Source organism: Martes martes (genome assembly GCF_963455335.1).
Source record: "Martes martes genome assembly, chromosome: 10".
NCBI lineage: Eukaryota > Metazoa > Chordata > Mammalia > Carnivora > Mustelidae > Martes > Martes martes.
Window position 1 is genome coordinate 43,290,187 of NC_137898.1, and position 17,885 is coordinate 43,308,071.

Consider the following 17,885-nt stretch of genomic DNA (forward strand, 5'->3'; position numbering starts at 1 on the left):
GGTATATTTCTGGGGGTGAAAAAACTGCTTTTTTACTTGATGGTGTAAGTGGTTACACAACTGTTTATGTTTATTAAAATTTCCAGGAGACTAAAAAAGGTAATTTTACTGTATGTACATCATACCTTGGTTTAACAAAAAACCAAAAAACAGCAACAGTTCATAACCCACAGAATAACCTAAGAAACCATGACTCCTCTGTGATATAAATAAATATGCAAGAAGGAAAGGGAAGCTCTTTGTCTTAGCAAAGTGTCACCACATGTAGAAGGGATGATGGAATTAGAAAATCACCATTTGGGGCACCTGGGCAGCTTAGTCAGTTGGGTGTCCAACTCTTGACTTCAGCTCAGATCATGCTTTCTGGATCGTGAGAATGAGCCCTGCGTCAGACTCTATGCTCAGTGTGGAGCCTGTTTAAGATGCTCTCCCTCTGCCCCTCCCACTGCTTGTGCACTCGCTCACTCTTATCCCATTTAACCACCACTACAGTAGTAACTGTTGCCGGTAAGAATCACCAATGGATTCTACAAAATTCACAGCTGAGAGTTTGATACGAAATACAGTATTTATATGGTCTCAAAGCATCTCTCAAGATAACTCATTGCAAGGGGAAAAACAGTAACTTTTTGGTTGAGAAACCAGGTAGATACTACCTTACCTGAGTGATCGGAAGTTAGGAAAAATAAATACATGTATCCTGATATGGTACACTAAGGATAACACCTCATTTCTGTGATATTCCTGCCAAAAACGCATAATGTGAATCCAATCATGAGGAAACACTAGAGAAACTCAAATGGAGGGAATTTTACAAAACACTGGCTTTTACTAAAATATAAAGATCATGAAAAAACAAAGAAAGATTGAAAAATGGTTCCATTTGAAAGGAGACTAAAGAGACATGAGAACTAAATGCAACTTATGAACCTGACTTGGATGCTGGACCAAAGAGTTTTCTTTGCTGTAAGGGACATTGGTGGTACAACTGGTAAAATTTTTGTAGACCTAAAAGGTTGGATAATAATGATAATAATGCTTTATCAATGTTAAGTCATCATTTCTCTAACTGTATTGTTTATGAGAGTATCTTTAGTAAATACAAATTGAAATATTTCAGAGTTTCTACTCTCAAAATGGGCCAGAAAACTTTTTTTTGGGCAACTTTCTATAAATCTGAAATCACTTCAAAATAAAAAGTAAAAAAATAACTTCTAATATGTGACAAGCACTACAAGACATGTATGAACTCTGCCTCAGGGTTTATGAAAACAGACACCCTCCCTGCCCCTGCCCCAAACTTGTTACTGGGCATGTTGAAGATTGCTTTACAGAGACAATGAAATCTGACCTGAGTTTCAGGTAATTATTAGGTCACAGAGGCAGAAACAGGTTAAAGGTATTCTAAGAGAGAGAAAGCATGAGCTTTCTCTCTTTTTTAGGTAGTTTAGTGTATTAGGCTGGAGAGAAGACTCTTGGTTGTGTGTGGAAGGGAATGGTAGAGATACAGCTGGAATTGAAACTGGAGACGTGGATTAGGGCCAGACTGTAAAGGCTCTGTGCGCCAGACAAAGGCATTCAGACAATTGCTATGCCAATGAAAGGAGGCAGTAAAAATTTTAAGCTGTAGAGTGGTAAGATTAAATAAAATTGATCATGTATGCCTAAACCAAGGAGTCAAGAAATACTGAAGAATGGACAGGACTTCCAGATCAATTTAAGTATGAATAAGAGGGATGCCTGGGTAGCTCAGTGGGTTAAGCATCTGCCTTTGGCTCAGGTCATAATCCCAGGGTCCTGGGATCGAATGGCGTATCAGGCTCCCTGCTCAGGGGGGTCTGCTTCTCCCTCTGCTTGCTGCTCCCCTGCTTGTGCGTGATCTCTCTCGGACAAATAAATAAATAAAATCCTTAAAAAAAAAAAAAGTATGAATAAGAGCTACAGATAATAAGCTCAATTTTATGTATTCTAGTTTTAAGTCATGTAGAATATCTAGACAGTGATGTCCAGTTTTTTGGAAATCTGGGAAATCTCCCCAATAACACTGTGTATGTGGGAGGAAAATAATTAGCAATCACAAAACTCATCTATTTTTCATTATCATCTTAACTTTAGATACTTCTGGAATGTGCCAAAATTTTTTTTTTCAATTTATTTGTAGAAACATGACTTTAAACCCAATTAAAACAGTTTATATAGTTCAATTTGGCTATGCTCATAAACTAAGGAAAGAACTATGGGAATTCTGGTTTTCAAACAGTACAAGTCACCTACCTGAGTTAATTTGGGTGTATAAGCTTCCATTTCTTGCCTAATACTTTGAAAAGAATTAATAATGTCCTGACTTGTTGCATACTGTAGTGACTGGATTGGAGTTGGACCGTGATAATACCTGAAGATTAGCAAAGAAGAAAGAAATTACTAATCACACAGAATAAACATCTGTCCTTCAAATATTTTAGCAGTCTCCATGTCCCCAAAGCAAAAAATAATATATTTAAACAGATTTGAGTAAAATAACTTAATTATATAACTTATTTTAATAACTCAATTATATAACTATATAATTATATAATTTATATATAAATTATATAATTTTTATATATTTATATATTATATATAATATATATTTATATATAATTATATATAAAATTATATAATATATAATATATAATAATATACTATATATAATTATTTAATTATAACTTTAACTTAACTTAAAATAACTTAATAATTAAGGGCAGTAAGAAAACTGCACAGAGAACCACATTTTTATTTTGGCTTTGATCATTTAAGCATCCTTTTCAGAAACGCACAAATTAGGTTTTCAAGGAAAAAAGATGGTTTATTCTTATGGTAACAAAGAGACTTAAAACTTGAGTGCTATACTTGCAGAATATACTCTGCAGTGATTTGTGTTATGTAACTGTTGTGCCCCAAGTTAATATTGTCCAAACTTACCTATCTGACTTCTTGAGGTTTAGTGCAATCGTTTTTATGGAATTATTTTTCCCCAAGTCTTCATATTCAATAGACTCTTGTAACTTTGCCTGCAATTATCAACATAGCACTTTTTATGGTACTTTTCCTTATAAAAGTAATGAACATGATTGAAAAAGTACAACTATACACAGGGTAAAACATGAAGTTTTCCCACCGTGAACTTCAATTCCTAGAGATGACTATTCTAACAACTGGCTGAACTCATTTTCTCACCAACCACTTACAGTACCTGCTTTCCTACAATCTGGCAGGTGAAAATGGTGTATTTTACTATTCTTCCACCAAATAAGCAGGACGAATTTATTATGTGTTGTAAATACTTTTTCTTCTCATTTGGCGTTGTTTGGTTTTAATTATTCCCTTACTGCTTATTCTTCTGTGGATTAATTTTTTGCTTAAATCTTTGATCCACTTAGTATTTATTTTGGAATAAGGAATTCTTTTTACTCATCAGTTCTCACCATTTGTAAAATAATGTGTTGTTTCCTGTGGATCCTGAAATACCATGTTTACTCTATGTTTATTTAATTTCTCCACGTATTTGGGTTTACTTCTGTGCTCTTTATTTTGGTTTTACTAATCTGTTTTCTCCTGTGCTAGTAAAAGACTGCTAAATTTCTACAGCCCATGTTAATTAAAAAAGATATAGGAAAGCAATCTACATGGCCGTTTGTGGAATTAATTCTACAATATTTCATCCCTTATATAGCTATGAAATTCACCTGATAAACCCTCATCTGTTGCTACCAAGAATAGAATCAAAACATTTCAGTTATTAAATATCTCTCAAAAAAGGTCAAGCTGAAAACTTAATTTTTTTTACTACTTTCTCCACCTTTCCAGCAACTTCAAGGCATACCAAAATCTAATCTTTGTTACTTTTCACAGAACATCAAGCTCATTTCTATCCCTGCTGCTCCCTACCTAAGTCATGCCTCTAACCTAACCTCCCATGATAACCCAAATCCTACACTTGGGCTAAGGCCTCATTCGGTGACCTGACTCTCCTACTTAACTGGAAACTCCATTCAAGTAATGACTCTATTACAACTTCTGAATCTCCCATTCTATAAAACCCTTCTGTAGAACACACATCAGACTATTTCAAACTATTGATTTGAAAGAACATCTAGAGTCAGCATTTATTACTGAACATAGTGAAAATTCACATAAACTATGATTTTTGACAAATCTTTAATGACCAAAAATCAAATGTACTTAGTGCCACAGTATCGCAAAGAAAAGCATCATTTCCTAGATTTCATCTTAAACTCCTCTTTCATTTTAATTTCACTTTCCTTAATCAGAAAAAAAAGTATTTATTCAACTCACAAATATTTTTTAAAGGAGTGCACTTGTGATGATCACCAGGTAATGTAATATGTTAAGTACTGAACCATTAAGTTGTAGGGATGCCCAGGTGGCTCAGTCAGTTAAGTGGCTGACTCTGGCTCAGGTCATGATCTCAGGGTCCGGGACTGAGCCCCATGCTGGGCTCTCTGCTCAGCAGGAAGTCTGCTTCTCCCTCTCCTCCCCTCGACCCCTGCTCATGCTCTCTCTCAAACACATAAAACCTTTAAAAAGAATAAACTGTATACCTGAAAACAAATTATTACACCATATCCTAACTAACTGGAATTTAAATAAAAACTTAAAAAGAAAAAAAATCTTACTGGCTTTGTTAAAGATTTATTTATTCATTTGAGAGTGAGAAAGTGAGAGCATGAGAAAAGGGGAAGGTTCAGAGGGACAGAGAGAAGCAGACACGCCACTGAGTGGGGAGCCCAATGTGGGGCCCAATCCTAGGACCTCAGGATCACACCTGAGCTGAAGGAAGATGCTTAACTGCCTGAGCCACCCAGGCGCCTATGGCTTAGTTTTAAAAGTGTTTATGCGGGGAACGCCTGGGTGGCTCAATGGGTTAAAGCCTCTGCCTTAGGCTTGGGTCATGATCCCAGGGTGCTGGGGTTGAGCCCCACATCCAGCTCTCTGCTCAGCAGGGAGCCTGCTTCCTCCTCTCTCTCTGCCTGCCTCTCTGCCTACTTGTGATCTCTATCTGTCAAATAAATAAATAAAATCTTAAAAAAAAAAAAGTGTATATGCAGGGTGCCTGGGTGGCTCAGTTGTTGGGTGTCTGCCTTCAGCTCAGGTCATGATCCCAGGATGCTGGGATTGAGCCCCACCTCAGGCTCCCTGCCCGGCGGGAAGCCTGCTTCTCCCTCTCTCACTCCTCCCGCTTGTGTTCCCTCTCTATGTCTCTCTCTGTCAAATAAATAAATAAATTCTGAAAAAAAAAATCAGGTTTAAAAATAAGTAAATAAAAGCGTATATGCCTGTAGAAACATTAAGTTACTGAAGCATGAACCAAAGACTCATCTGTAATTCCTTTACAGAAAGATAACCTTTTAACGTATTCTTTTGAAGGTGTTTTTAAAAAGTTCATTAAGTTTTTTTTTTACAAGTGAAATTGCATCACATAATCTGTTCTGTGAACTTTTCATTTAATTTACAAATTTTTATTTTGATTCCTAGTACAAATAACACAAAAACTACAAGTTTTATTTCGAAAGACTTTTGATTTTGTCTTCCCTATATACACTAAACTCTGAGGATAAGAACTCTTACTCATTTTTGTTTCCCACCCCTTAATACTTGTAGCAACTCAAAAATGGTTTCTTGAGTTTATTTTTTCTTAGATTTTTGACAGAGAGAGATAGCACAAGTTGGCAGGGAAGTAGGCAGAAGGAGAAGGAGAAGCAGGCAGAAGGAGGAGAACCAGGCTCCCCACCGAGAGGAGAGCCCGATGTGGGGCTCAATCCCAGGACCCCAGGAGATCAGAACCAGAGCCTAAGGCAGATGTGCAACCAACTGAGCCACCATCGAGGTGCCCCTAATTTCTTGGAATTTAATTTTTTATGAATTAAACTTATGTGAACTCTTTTTTTAATTCAGAATGTCATCAATCCTTTTCAAGTTATTCACGACCGCATCAGTCTCCACTATATGGACATACCACAGATGTTACTACTGGAATGTTTGCGATTATAATATTGAAATAAGTATTTGTATCTAAATATATGCACATCTTTTCCTCTTTAAATAACTCTCCAAAATGAAATGCTGTCCCAAAAATGGAATAAGGGCAAGACAAAAATTTTAATACATATTGCCTGACTGCCCTCTAAGAAACCTTTATTGTACTTATTTTTATAATTGGGGAGGAACTTGAAAACACAGAGAGGTAGAGTAGCTTGGCAAAATTGCAAGGAAGGAAATATGGAAGTAGATAATTCTGTCCATATTCCCCCACAGCCCCAAATGATTTCTTCAATATTTAGTAAGAACACATCTCTAACTCTGAAATGCTAGGTTTAATATGAGGTCCCAATCCTATCTTTTAAAATCATATACACAAACCTTTAGGTTTTCTTCCTGTTATATTGCCTTTGTTGAATACTCTTGCCCAGAACACAAACTGTATGTCAATATGTGTGTATGTGTACATGTGAAGGAAAAAAAGAGAACAAAACCAGTAAGGACAGTTAACAGACAAGGGTGCATGGAAAGCTGGTTGGCAAGTTAAAACCGAGGAAGTACTCTTTAAGATGTTCTACGATTTATGCCAAATGCGTAATGTCTTGGTCAGAAGAACGGAGTCATCTGAGGTAATCGAGGATTAACATAAAATTCTAGCAATTATACAGGGTATCAGAAGAAACCCGAGCTCTAAACCTGAACTTTTTACCCGTACCCTTTTGACTGCTGGCTGGAAGCAATCTGCATCTCCAGAATTTCCATCGATGCTGCTGGGCTCACCATTTTGTTCATTTTGTGCTTCTCTTAAAACAAAGGGGGAAATGTTAAAAATCACAAGCAGAACAACGAGAAAATTCCATCTGGCTGCCTTGAAAAGCCCAGTTATTGCACTTTTGCATGTATACTTAACTGTTTCCTGAGACCTGCTGCCAGGACCATGGCACTGTGATGGTTAAACCTCTTGATGATGGCAGCATTACTATTCTCCTTTATGGACTTAGAATTAGAAGTGGATGGTATGGAAGAAATGCCATAGCCCTAAAAGAAACAATTTGGAAGATTAAAAATCAAAATAAAGTTCTGGTTTTCTTCTCCATTATGAGAGAGACACTTAGCTGAAAAAATTTTCTGGATGATGGGACTGTATTAATTCTGAGCATTATTCAAATTTTTACAGATAAATATTTTAAAAAGTTATATACACAAAAATACAATATTCTCCTTCTGGCATCAAAAAAACAATCTTAAGCTAAAACGATGCATTTTTGGGGCACCTGGGTGGCTCAGGTCATGATCCCAGGGCCTTGGAGTTGAGCCCCACATCAGGCTCCCTGCTCAGCAAGGAATCTGCTTCTGAACCCTCTGCCTCTGCCCCCTGCTTGTGCTCTTTTTTCCTCTCTCAAATACATAAAATCTTAAAAACAAAACAAAACAAATTTAAATTGCGCATTTAAAAAAAAAAAGATTTAAGTCATCTCTACACCCAATGTGGGGTTCAAACTTAACAACCCTCAGATTAAGAGTTGCATGTTCTACCAACTGCCCCAAACCATAAATTTTTTTTAAAGAGTTTTGGATATAGTTAGCAAAATATTAAATGAAGAAATAGAATACAGCGGAAAAAAAAAAGCATGGACTCTGGAATCATATAAATAGGGATTCAAATTCTAGCTGTATAATTTTTTAAGTATTATTTAAGCAAGGATAGTCAATTTTTCAAAGCTCTGTAAAATAACTCAAATGTATATATATATTTTTAAATAATTCAAATATTTTCAAATATGTACTGAGTTTGTGCTAGGCCTTGCAGACAGAAAGTTGTTCATATTTTGTGCCAAAGGAGCCAGAATACTAGTTAGTAGGGTCCTGGGCTGTAAGCCAGTACACATAGTTAAGGCTTCTACGTGCTAAAAGAGAGGAAGTAGCTAATCCCACTGGAGGAGAGCAGAGGTAGGTTCAAAAAAGCTTCAGGGAGCACCATAACTTGATCCAGTTCTTACAAGCCAGACATGAAGACAATAACATTTCAGGAAGAGGAAACTGCTTAAATATAGGTGTAAAAACAACATAATGCATATTGTGTCACTGGGTTTTTCTGTACTGCAGTCACATCTGGAATGAAGGGTGTGTCAGGGATTGCTGAGACATAAGGCTACAACGGTTAAATGAAAGATTATGAAAAGACTCACAGCATTCATCCATTTATCACGTAATTACTGATGCCTTTTCTATGCCACGTGCAGGGGACAGGCCAGTAAATACGAGGTACCCTCACAAAACTTATACTCTACTGAGAGAAGATCGCTTTTGAAAATGACAAGTGACATCAAGAAAATAAAGAAAGGGGGCATGATACAGCGGCTGGACGGAGAGGACGAGCTACTTCACACAGTGGTTAGGGAACGTCTCTCCTGAACCAGTCTGAAGAGTTGTCTAAAAGATGGTAGAAGCTGCTTAGGGAGGGATGCCTGAGTGGCTCAGTTGGTTAAGCCGCTGCCTTTGGCTCAGGTCATGATCCCAGGGTCCTGGGATCAAGTACCACATCAGGCTCCTTGCTCAGCAGGGAGCCTGCTTCTCTCTGCCTCTGCCTGCCACTCTGCCTGCTTGCGCGCGCGCTCTCTCTCTCTCTGACAAATAAATAAATAAATAAATAAAATTAAAAAGAAAAAAAGAAGCTGGTTAGGGAGAAGAGCAAGAAGGAGGAATAGCAAGTGCAAAGACCATGAGGTAGAGAAAGCTTGGAACGGACCTGAAAGAAGGTATCTAGAGCATAAATGGGTGTAAGTGGCCCAAACTGAGGTAGAAGCAGGCAGAGGCCAAATCAAGATGAGCCTCGTAGGAGTTTTAAGTTCAACGAGAATCCACCAAAGAGTTTTACACAGAAAACTACTGTGATCTGATTTATAAATTTTACTGTTAGGGGAAAGTAACTATAGGGAACAAAAGTGGAAATAGGAGTCTCAATTAGGAAGCTAATGAAAGCAATCAAGACAAAAATGGCGGTAGCCTAATAATATTAGGCGGTAGCCTAATAATAGTGAGAGGATGTAAGTGTGGAGATGGACAGATGTAGACTGGAGATGTATTATGTATGTATTATACAGGACTTGCTTTTCTAAGCTCTGTAAAATAACTCAAATGTATATATATATTTTTAAAGATTTTATTTTAGAGAGATACAGAATGTGAGCATGGGCGCATGTGCATAAGTGGCAGGGGCTGGGGTCAGGCAGAGGGAGGAGAAGCAGATTCCCCATGGAGCAGGGAGTCCAAAGTGGGGCTCTAGTCCAGGACCCCGAGATCATGACCTGAGCCGGAGGCAGATGCTTAAACGACTGAACCACTAAGGAGTTCTGATGGTAATGATTTTTTGTGTGTGTGACACAGAGAAGACCCAGGAACAAACAGGTTTAAGAGAGGAATAAAAGGCTCCATTTTACATCTATGCTGAGGTGTCTGTGAAGTACCTAAGTGAAGATTGCAAGTAAGCAGGTGGATGTATAATTTTGGAATTCTGGGGTCAGAGAGACAGGGTTACATGGATTCATCATTACATATTAGTATTTAAAGCAATGGAATGAAGACAACATATTACATGGCCCAAAGTCTTATCAAGGGAGAATTACAACACCTAGAGGATGATAGAGGAAAAAGAGGCACCAAAGGAAAAAACGGAATCACCTAACATTTCTATTACAGGGACTGGTTACGTAAATGTTTACATTTCCATACAACGGAATACCGGGCAGGCACTAAAAAAACATAAACGACAGTAACACCTATTATTTGCTGAGCACTCACTGTGTACCACACTCTTCTCTTGTAGCAATCCTATAAAGTCAACACCTTCTTTGTATTGGATTTTTTCAATTCAGGTATAATTGACATATTAACCTTTTATAAGTTAAAGGTATTAACTTGGGGCGCCTGGGTGGCTCAGTGGGTTAAGCCTCTGCCTTCGGCTCAGGTCACGATCTCAGGGTCCTGGGATCGAGCCCCACATCGGGCTCTCTGCTCAGCAAGGAGCCTGTTTCCCCCCACTCTCTGCCTCTCTGCCTACTTGTGATATATATATCTCTCTCTGTCAAATAAATAAATAAAATCTTTAAAAAAAAAAGGAAAAAAAGGATTAACTTGCTATTTATATATTGCAAAAGGACTACCCTAAAGCTGACATCTGTCATGTAATTATCATTTCATGTTTTGTGGAGAGACAACTAAGATGTGGCAACTCTGAAGTTTATAATACAGCACTGTTGACTATATGCTGTGCATTTTATCTCTAGAACTTATCTACCTGCTAGTGGCAAGTTGGTACCCATAACGAACATCTCCTCAATTTTTCTACCCCCTGCTAAGATCAGTACTATCAACCTCATTTTATAAGAAAACTGGGCTTAAAAATGTTTAAAAAAAAAAATGATAACATCTAAGCCAGGTAGTTTGGTTTTATAGTTTATCTACTTAACAACTATGGTTTAGCTGGAACTGATAGTGATAATAGGCAAAGTGAAGAACAAAATCACACATAAATATGTGTAATATAACTTTTTTTAAAGTTAAAAAATTTGAGTAATCCACACCCAAAGTGGGGCTCGAACTCAAAATCCCGAGATCAAGAGTCGCATGCTCTTCCAACTGAGCCAGGCATCCCAATATACCATCATTTTCATTTTCTTTTTTTTAAAGATTTTATTTATTTAACTGACAGAGAGAGATCACAAGTAGGCAGAAAGGCAGGCAGAGAGAGAGGGGGAAGCAGGCTCCCTGCTGAGCAGAAAGCCCGATGTGGGGCTCAATGCCAGGACCCTGAGATCATGACCTGAGCTGAAGGCAGAGGCTTAACCCACTGAGCCACCCAGGTGCCCCCATTTTCATTTTTATTTTTAAAAAGTACTAATGGTGTGCCTGGGTGGCTCAGTCAGTTAAGCGTCTGCCTTGGGCTCAGGTCATGATCCCAGGGTGCTAGGATCAAGTCCTGCAACGGGCTCCCTGCTCAGCGGGGAGTCTGCTTCTCCCTCTCTCTCTGCCTGCTTGTAATCTCTGCTCTCTCTTTTTCAAATAAACAAACAAAATCTTTAGGGAAAAAAAAAAAGGCACTAAAATCTTTTCCCCATATTAAGCTTATACCTCTAAGCTTCACAAAGCTTCATTTTTTTCAGGATGATTTAGGAGGGCCATGTTTTAATATGCTGAAATTCACCAAGGAAGTGCCTGAATGTGGAAAATTACCAAGAAAACTCAATTTCATTAAGGAAACGAATCATTTTGGCACCAAGGATTATTTTCTGCTAGAGACTGTAGGTCAAAAGTTTAACATTGGTTTCCTTACCTTGTGAGTACCATACACTAAAATAAAGGAAAAAATTTAGAAAAAGAAGACAGGAAGGTTTAAGCATGTGTATATGGCCAGCAGAAGAGGAGCCAAAAGAAAGGTAAGAAAACGAAAATCTGAGTGTGAAGAGAGTAACTGAGGAAGGCAGGCTCCTAGCTTATAAGTAGGCTCAGGGATGGAACTTGCCTCAATCAAAAGGGATCCCATCTTTCCCCATGACTGGATACATTTGTAAGTCTACGGTCAAGATGCAGAGGTAGGTGGTGCATACTTGGTGGTCAACCTGTTGAAACTTATTGGAACTAGTGTGCAGCCAAGGGTCACAGGTGTGCTCAAGGGTTAAGGGTCATGGGTGTGCTCAGTGGGCTACAGAAAAATGGTTATCTTTCCTTGGCCTACTGATATTTATCCACATTTCTTTAGATTAACACCAGAGAAATAAAGCTGGACTCACAAATATGTTAAGCCTTCACATTACCTAGAGATGTACCAATGGGGGAAAAATTCTTTTAAAAAAGTTTGAGCAATTCATACAGGGATTTCAATTTTTCAAGGCGATTTTAATAGTAAACAGTGCTACTGACAAGCACTTCTAATAAAGACTGTTTTCTCTCATAAGTTCTTTTTAATTAAAATTTGTTTTTTTGTGGGATGCCTGGGTGGCTTAGTTGGTTAAGCATCTGATTTTGGTTTGGGTCGTGATCTCAGGGTCCTCAGATCGAGCCCTGCATCAGGCTCTGTGCTTCAACAGGGAGGCTGCTTGTCCTTCTCCCTCTCCTTCTGCCCCTCCCCCCACTCATGCTCTCTCTGCCTCTCACTCAAATAAATAAAACCTTAAGAAATATATATGTTTTTGTTTTTAATAGGCTCTATGCCCAGCATGGGGCTCAAACTCACAAACCCTAGATCAACAGTCGCATGCTCTACCAACTGAGCCAGCCAGGCACCCCTCTCAGAAATTCTTTTAATACCACTTACCTCATCTAATGATTTATCTTCCAAAGCTGTCAAATCAAGTAATGGGTTTTTTACTCCTAATGAAACCATTGTTTTTAACCCTAGAAAATGAATGAAATAAAAAGTTGGTCAAGTCTGACCTTTTTCAGGAATAAAAAATTCACTAACAACATTATGATTAGAGAGCAGCAAATTAAATTTAATGTGTGTCAGGGATGAACAGTTACCTTTTTCATCTATTTTGGCACATTCTGCAAAGAGGTCCTTTGACCCTGTATTCAGCCGGTCCCTGTGAAAATAGTGCGACTGAAAGAAACGTGTCCAAAATTCCTTTTCTGTCATGTTGTGGGGAACATTTTCAGCATATTTCATTTTTACTGTAGAAAAAAACCGTAATAGTTACATACAGAATTTCCATAATCTCTCAATCTCTCAATTTTCTCAGAATTTCTAAAATCTCTCAAATTAATTGAAATATAGACTAACAGCAAGAACTAGATTGAACTGCTCAACTTCATATACTGTATATAATAATCTAACTGTAAATAAAATATGTAACTTGAGAGATTAGGTGATACACTAGGTGATACACTACCTTTATGAATCTTAACAAATTACAAACAAAACCTTATCTTGCTCCAAGAGAATTAAAAGTTTCAAAGTTTTAGTAGAAATACCAAGAATCAATACCCAACAGACTATCAGTTCAGCACATTCCAGAAGCTCACAGTCCAATCAGCAAAGAAGAGCATGAGTCTCTTGAGCCAGAGAGCCCGAATTTAAAATTCTAGGCCTGCCACTTATCATCTGTATGATCTTGTGCAAATTATGTCATCTCTTTGTATTTTGATTTCCTCTTCTGTCATGTGAAGGTAATAAGAGCACCCACTTCATAGGGTTATTTGTAATGACTAAATGAGTTAATATACATAAAGACCTTAGAATGGTGTCTGATATGTAATAAACACTATATAATTATTACTATCAGAAAAACATGAAAATAATTACAATTTAGTAACTTTTTGAGGCAGACACAAGTTCCTACAGAAGCAAAGGGGAGGCTTGTACCTGCCCAAAGAAGTCAGGATTTTATAGAGGTGGCAGCGGGGCAATACTTAAGCCCTAAGGGTTCTTGATATATATTTCCAAAGGACTAACAGAGAGCAGGAGTGAGGAAGTGTGGAGAGAGAACTGTTTAGTCAGCAGAATAACTGAAGTGGTGACTCTCAACCTTGGCTGCACAGCATAAATGAGTAAGGCTGGGATCAAGTAATTTATACTTTAAGGATGGTTTCTGCAAGGGTTAGGATTTGTGTGTTAGAAAGGTCACTTTGGAGGCAGCCTGAAGGATGATCTGCATTGCAGCAGTAGAAACTCATTTATTGATGCCTCTGGAGCAGATCATTTTGTGCAGGTATACTAAAGGGTAAATAAAGTTTAAGAGCTGCTGACGGAAGAATGGGAAAGTCATCATACCAATGTAACTGATGACAGCACATCATATACTGACCCATCAATAACTACCATATGTCTTCACGTATCTTAATTGCACTTCATCAGGAATAAAAGGTAAACCTTTTTGTTTTTCACTGATGTATTACTGAATTCATCCAAAGAAATATTTATATATATTTTTTAAGATTTTATTCATTTATCTGACAGAGAGAGACCACAAGTAGGCGGAGAGGCAGGCAGAGAGAGAGAGAGAGGAGGATGCAGGCTCCCTGCCGAGCAGAGAGCCTAATGCGGGACTCGATCCCAGGACCCTGAGATCATGACCTGAGCCAAAGGCAGAGGCTTAACCCACTGAGCCACCCAGGTGCCCAAAATATTTCAACTATATGGAAAAATGGATTCTTTTTACCTGCTGGATAGGTCCTAAATATGGACTCAATGATATCAGAAGTTAAATTGTATCTCAGACCATTGCATCCATCCGTTTGGGGCCGGACATCAGCCTAAAATAAAGACCACACATATATGTTCATTAGAATATTGAGGGAAGATGTGTAAGCTCATAATAGACACTGGATAAAGGTGGTAAAACAGACTTTCTGAATGAACTAGAGACAGAAATTAAGTTTCTCACCCTTAAATGTTGGCATTGGGACAGGGCTCAAAGAAGCCAAGCCTGGCTTGGTTTCACACAATATTACTGATGTGTAAAATCTGCTTCCTTGAAAATTCAACATAGTCAAACAGGTATTTTTAAGTGTGGCCAAAGGCAGATAGCTAGTGGAGCTTTACCATAATACTTGTAGAGTTACCAAAACAACTATAAACCTTGGTTACTAAATCAATATTATCTGACTGGTTTCTTTAGAAAAGGGCTTATTAATTCAATTCACTACTAAGCAACCAGGAAGCTACTAAATATATAACTGGTACTCAAGTTTTTGTTAAATGCATAAATACTGCTTTGGTTCCACCAGGGTATAAACCAAATGAATGCCACTTTCTAATTCTACAGGTAAGTTATTCCCAATTTTTCACTAAAATACATTTTATAAATCTTACTTCTTCTGTAACACATTTAACTCTGCATTACAAATACAGCAATCATAAAGACACTTATCAGAAAGTTCTAAATTTAAAAGAATTAGGGGAAACAAGTATTAGTCCAGTTGCTAAAAGATTCTCTTTAATTAAAGTCCATTTAATTTCCAGCATGTTAGGGTGAAGTCCCCAAACCAAAAAAGTATAGCTAGCAAAAAGTATCTATTTAAAAAATACTGCATGTATATTTTTCTAAATTTTTATTTATTTATTTGAGAGAGAGAGAGAATGAGAGAGCACAAGCAGGGGAACAGCAGAGGGAGAGGGAGAAGCAGACTTCCTGCCGAGCAGTGAGCCCAAGGTGAGACTCCATCCCAGGATCCTGAGATTATGACCTGAGCAGAAGGTAGCCACTTAACTGACTAAGCCACCCAGGGGCCCCAATATTGCATATATTTTTAAAATACTTTAGAAGAATACCATAGATAGCAAAGTAGCCACTGATTTACTTTAAGGAAATGCTAAGTTTTACAAAAGAAATGGCATTGTTAACACATATACCAGGATTTTCTTTTTTTTTTTTTCTTTTCCCTTCAGAAGTCTGGAAGGGTAACATACCAGAAATGCTGCAGAAATGCCAACATCTTGCTTATGATTGGATGTAGAACTCTCTGTTGCATTCACATTTAAACGATTGGCCCAGAATTCCTCAGCACTGATCACTTGACTCACAACAAGGTCTTTATAAAGCTGAAACAAAACAGGATCTTCTTGCAGCATTCTGGTGATAGAATATATTGAATATATTGAACTTCTAGAATAAAACGCTATTTATATAACACTTTAAAAAGACCTTAAGAACAAGAAACCCTGAGACACTCAACCTTCATTTTATGAGGCTGGAGCAGCAGAGGTCATTTAGTTCATTTGTTAGTAATTAAAACAAAAAACATTTTTGGAGGAACAAATGAAGATAAATGAAGTCTGAAGAAGCAAAGACTAAACTCTTTGAGGGTACAGATTTGGTGTTATTCATCTATCTAGTGATAGCAAGATCACGATGTATTTGTCTGTACTGTATTCTCTTTCACAAATGAAGGTGAAAGGGGAGAGAGGAGGTATGGTTGAGATTTTCCGGCTACCAATTTCTCACTGATAAGCACTTGGAGACTTAAGCATGGATGGCCTGCAAGATACTGGTGATGGAATCATTTGTCTTACCAGAAACTCATTATTTTATATGCATTTTCAACTCTTTTACAATGTGATTTCTCTCAGGTTTCTCATTCACAAACACACTTCTAATGGTTTCATGTCATCTTTGTGACAGAGAACTGGGAGAAGGAATGAAAGGACCTTATCACCTTTGAGTCTCAGTTGTGTTCCCTGTCAGATATTAGCCTTGAGGCAGTTAAATTACTTAATGCAGCACAAGGGATAAGAAATAACAAGCGGTTACATGTCTTTATTCTTTTCCCCCTTCACCTGTTTTTCTCTTCCAGCTCTTTATTTGCTTTCCTCTTGAATTTGGGCAGCAGCTGCTGAAGAAGGTCTTTTACTGCATCTCGCTCTTTCACGGCTGTGCTTTCATTGGAAAAATGGAAGTTAGTTGTGTCCCCTGCATGCAACACCAGCTGAAGCTGAATTTTAGCTTTTCCTTCTGGACTGATTTTCTGGCCTAAAAAGAAGCACGAGACAAATTAGATGAGGACACACACTGGAAACTGTCCTACAATAGGCTACTTCTCCTCCCAAGAAGATTCAGAATTCCTTTGGGCTTTAGCTGCCCTGTTCCAATCTTAATGCTTTTGCAGAAATACCCTCTTCTCAAATAATCCCATATAATCAGAGCACAGTTTAACAACTGCACTGCTAACACTCTGCTTCCTTCTTCAGTATCCTCTTTGTGTGGCACTTCTCACCCACTGCCTCCACCTCAAGATACTAAAGGGCTTTTGTTTCCATTCAACCGGGGCAGATCTCTAAATAGCCAACTAGGAGTCCTGAACCCACCCTGAACATCTGACTCCAAAAAACATTATCATTAATAAAAATGATTTGTCATAATTCAAAAAACTCCAAAACACACCCCGTGTCTTACTCACTGCCAAGAATAATACATAATTTTACATTTGAGAGATGTGGTGTCACCACTTCAACCAAGTGAGGAAACTTAGTCTCATCCAAAGTGGGTGTCACAACCTCACACTATGGGCTTTCTGAGGGGATAGAATAGTAAGTAAACACCACCACCCATGTGTTGTTCTTGCTGTGAGGGTTTAATCTGAGTACAATCAAGCCTGTAGACATGATTTTCAGTTTCTGAGAAATACAGGCCTACACAAATAAGTTAAAGAAAACCTTGAGACAAGCAAACAATCAGAATGATATTTGACAAGCCTATAAAGACTGAAGAGACTACAAATCCATCTGTGAAGTTAGACTGGATATAGTTAAAAAAAAATCGGGGTGCCTGGGTGGCTCAGTGGGTTAAAGCCTCTGCTTTCGGCTCGGGTCATGATCTCAGGGTCCTGGGATCGAGCCCCATGTCAGGCTCTCTGCTCAGCAGGGAGCCTGCTTCCCCCTCTCTCTCTGCCTGCCTCTCTGCTTACTTGTGATCTCTCTGTCAAATAAATAAATAAATAAAATCTTTTAAAAAAAAATCACTACTACAGAAAACATTGGGACAACTAGGGAAATGTAACAGTGTTCTGGATATTCTATGATTAAAAATTTCTTGGTGTGAAAATACTACCAAGCAAAGTGTATGCACACAGAATCTTAAGTGGGACATGTCGTATAAGTATGCCCTGCACCATTCTTTTTTTTTTTTTTTAAAGATTTTATTTATTTATTTGACAGACAGATCACAAGTAGGCAGAGAGAGAAGGGAGGAAGCAGGCTCCCTGCTGAGCAGAGAGCCCGATGCGGGGCTCAATCCCAGGATGCTGGGATCATGACCTGAGCCGAAGGCAGCAGCTTTAACCCACTGAGCCACCCAGGCGCCCCGCCCTGCACCATTCTTAAAATTTTTCTATAACTTTGAAACTTTTCATAC

General features: G+C 38.1%; 1 protein-coding gene across 1 annotated transcript in view; it reads right to left on the bottom strand.

Annotated features, from left to right (window-relative positions):
• Window positions 1-17,885, bottom strand: part of GTF2H1 (general transcription factor IIH subunit 1) — a 39,593-nt gene that overhangs the window by 9,908 nt on the left and 11,800 nt on the right. The window contains exons 3-11 of the mRNA XM_080816114.1: window positions 16,313-16,505; window positions 15,446-15,608; window positions 14,196-14,289; window positions 12,559-12,708; window positions 12,353-12,432; window positions 6,950-7,077; window positions 6,755-6,842; window positions 2,962-3,050; window positions 2,275-2,392 (exon numbers count right to left, since the gene is read on the bottom strand). Of these exons, the coding sequence (XP_080672240.1) occupies window positions 2,275-2,392; window positions 2,962-3,050; window positions 6,755-6,842; window positions 6,950-7,077; window positions 12,353-12,432; window positions 12,559-12,708; window positions 14,196-14,289; window positions 15,446-15,608; window positions 16,313-16,505 (1,103 nt within the window). The remainder of the gene's footprint in view (window positions 1-2,274; window positions 2,393-2,961; window positions 3,051-6,754; window positions 6,843-6,949; window positions 7,078-12,352; window positions 12,433-12,558; window positions 12,709-14,195; window positions 14,290-15,445; window positions 15,609-16,312; window positions 16,506-17,885) is intronic.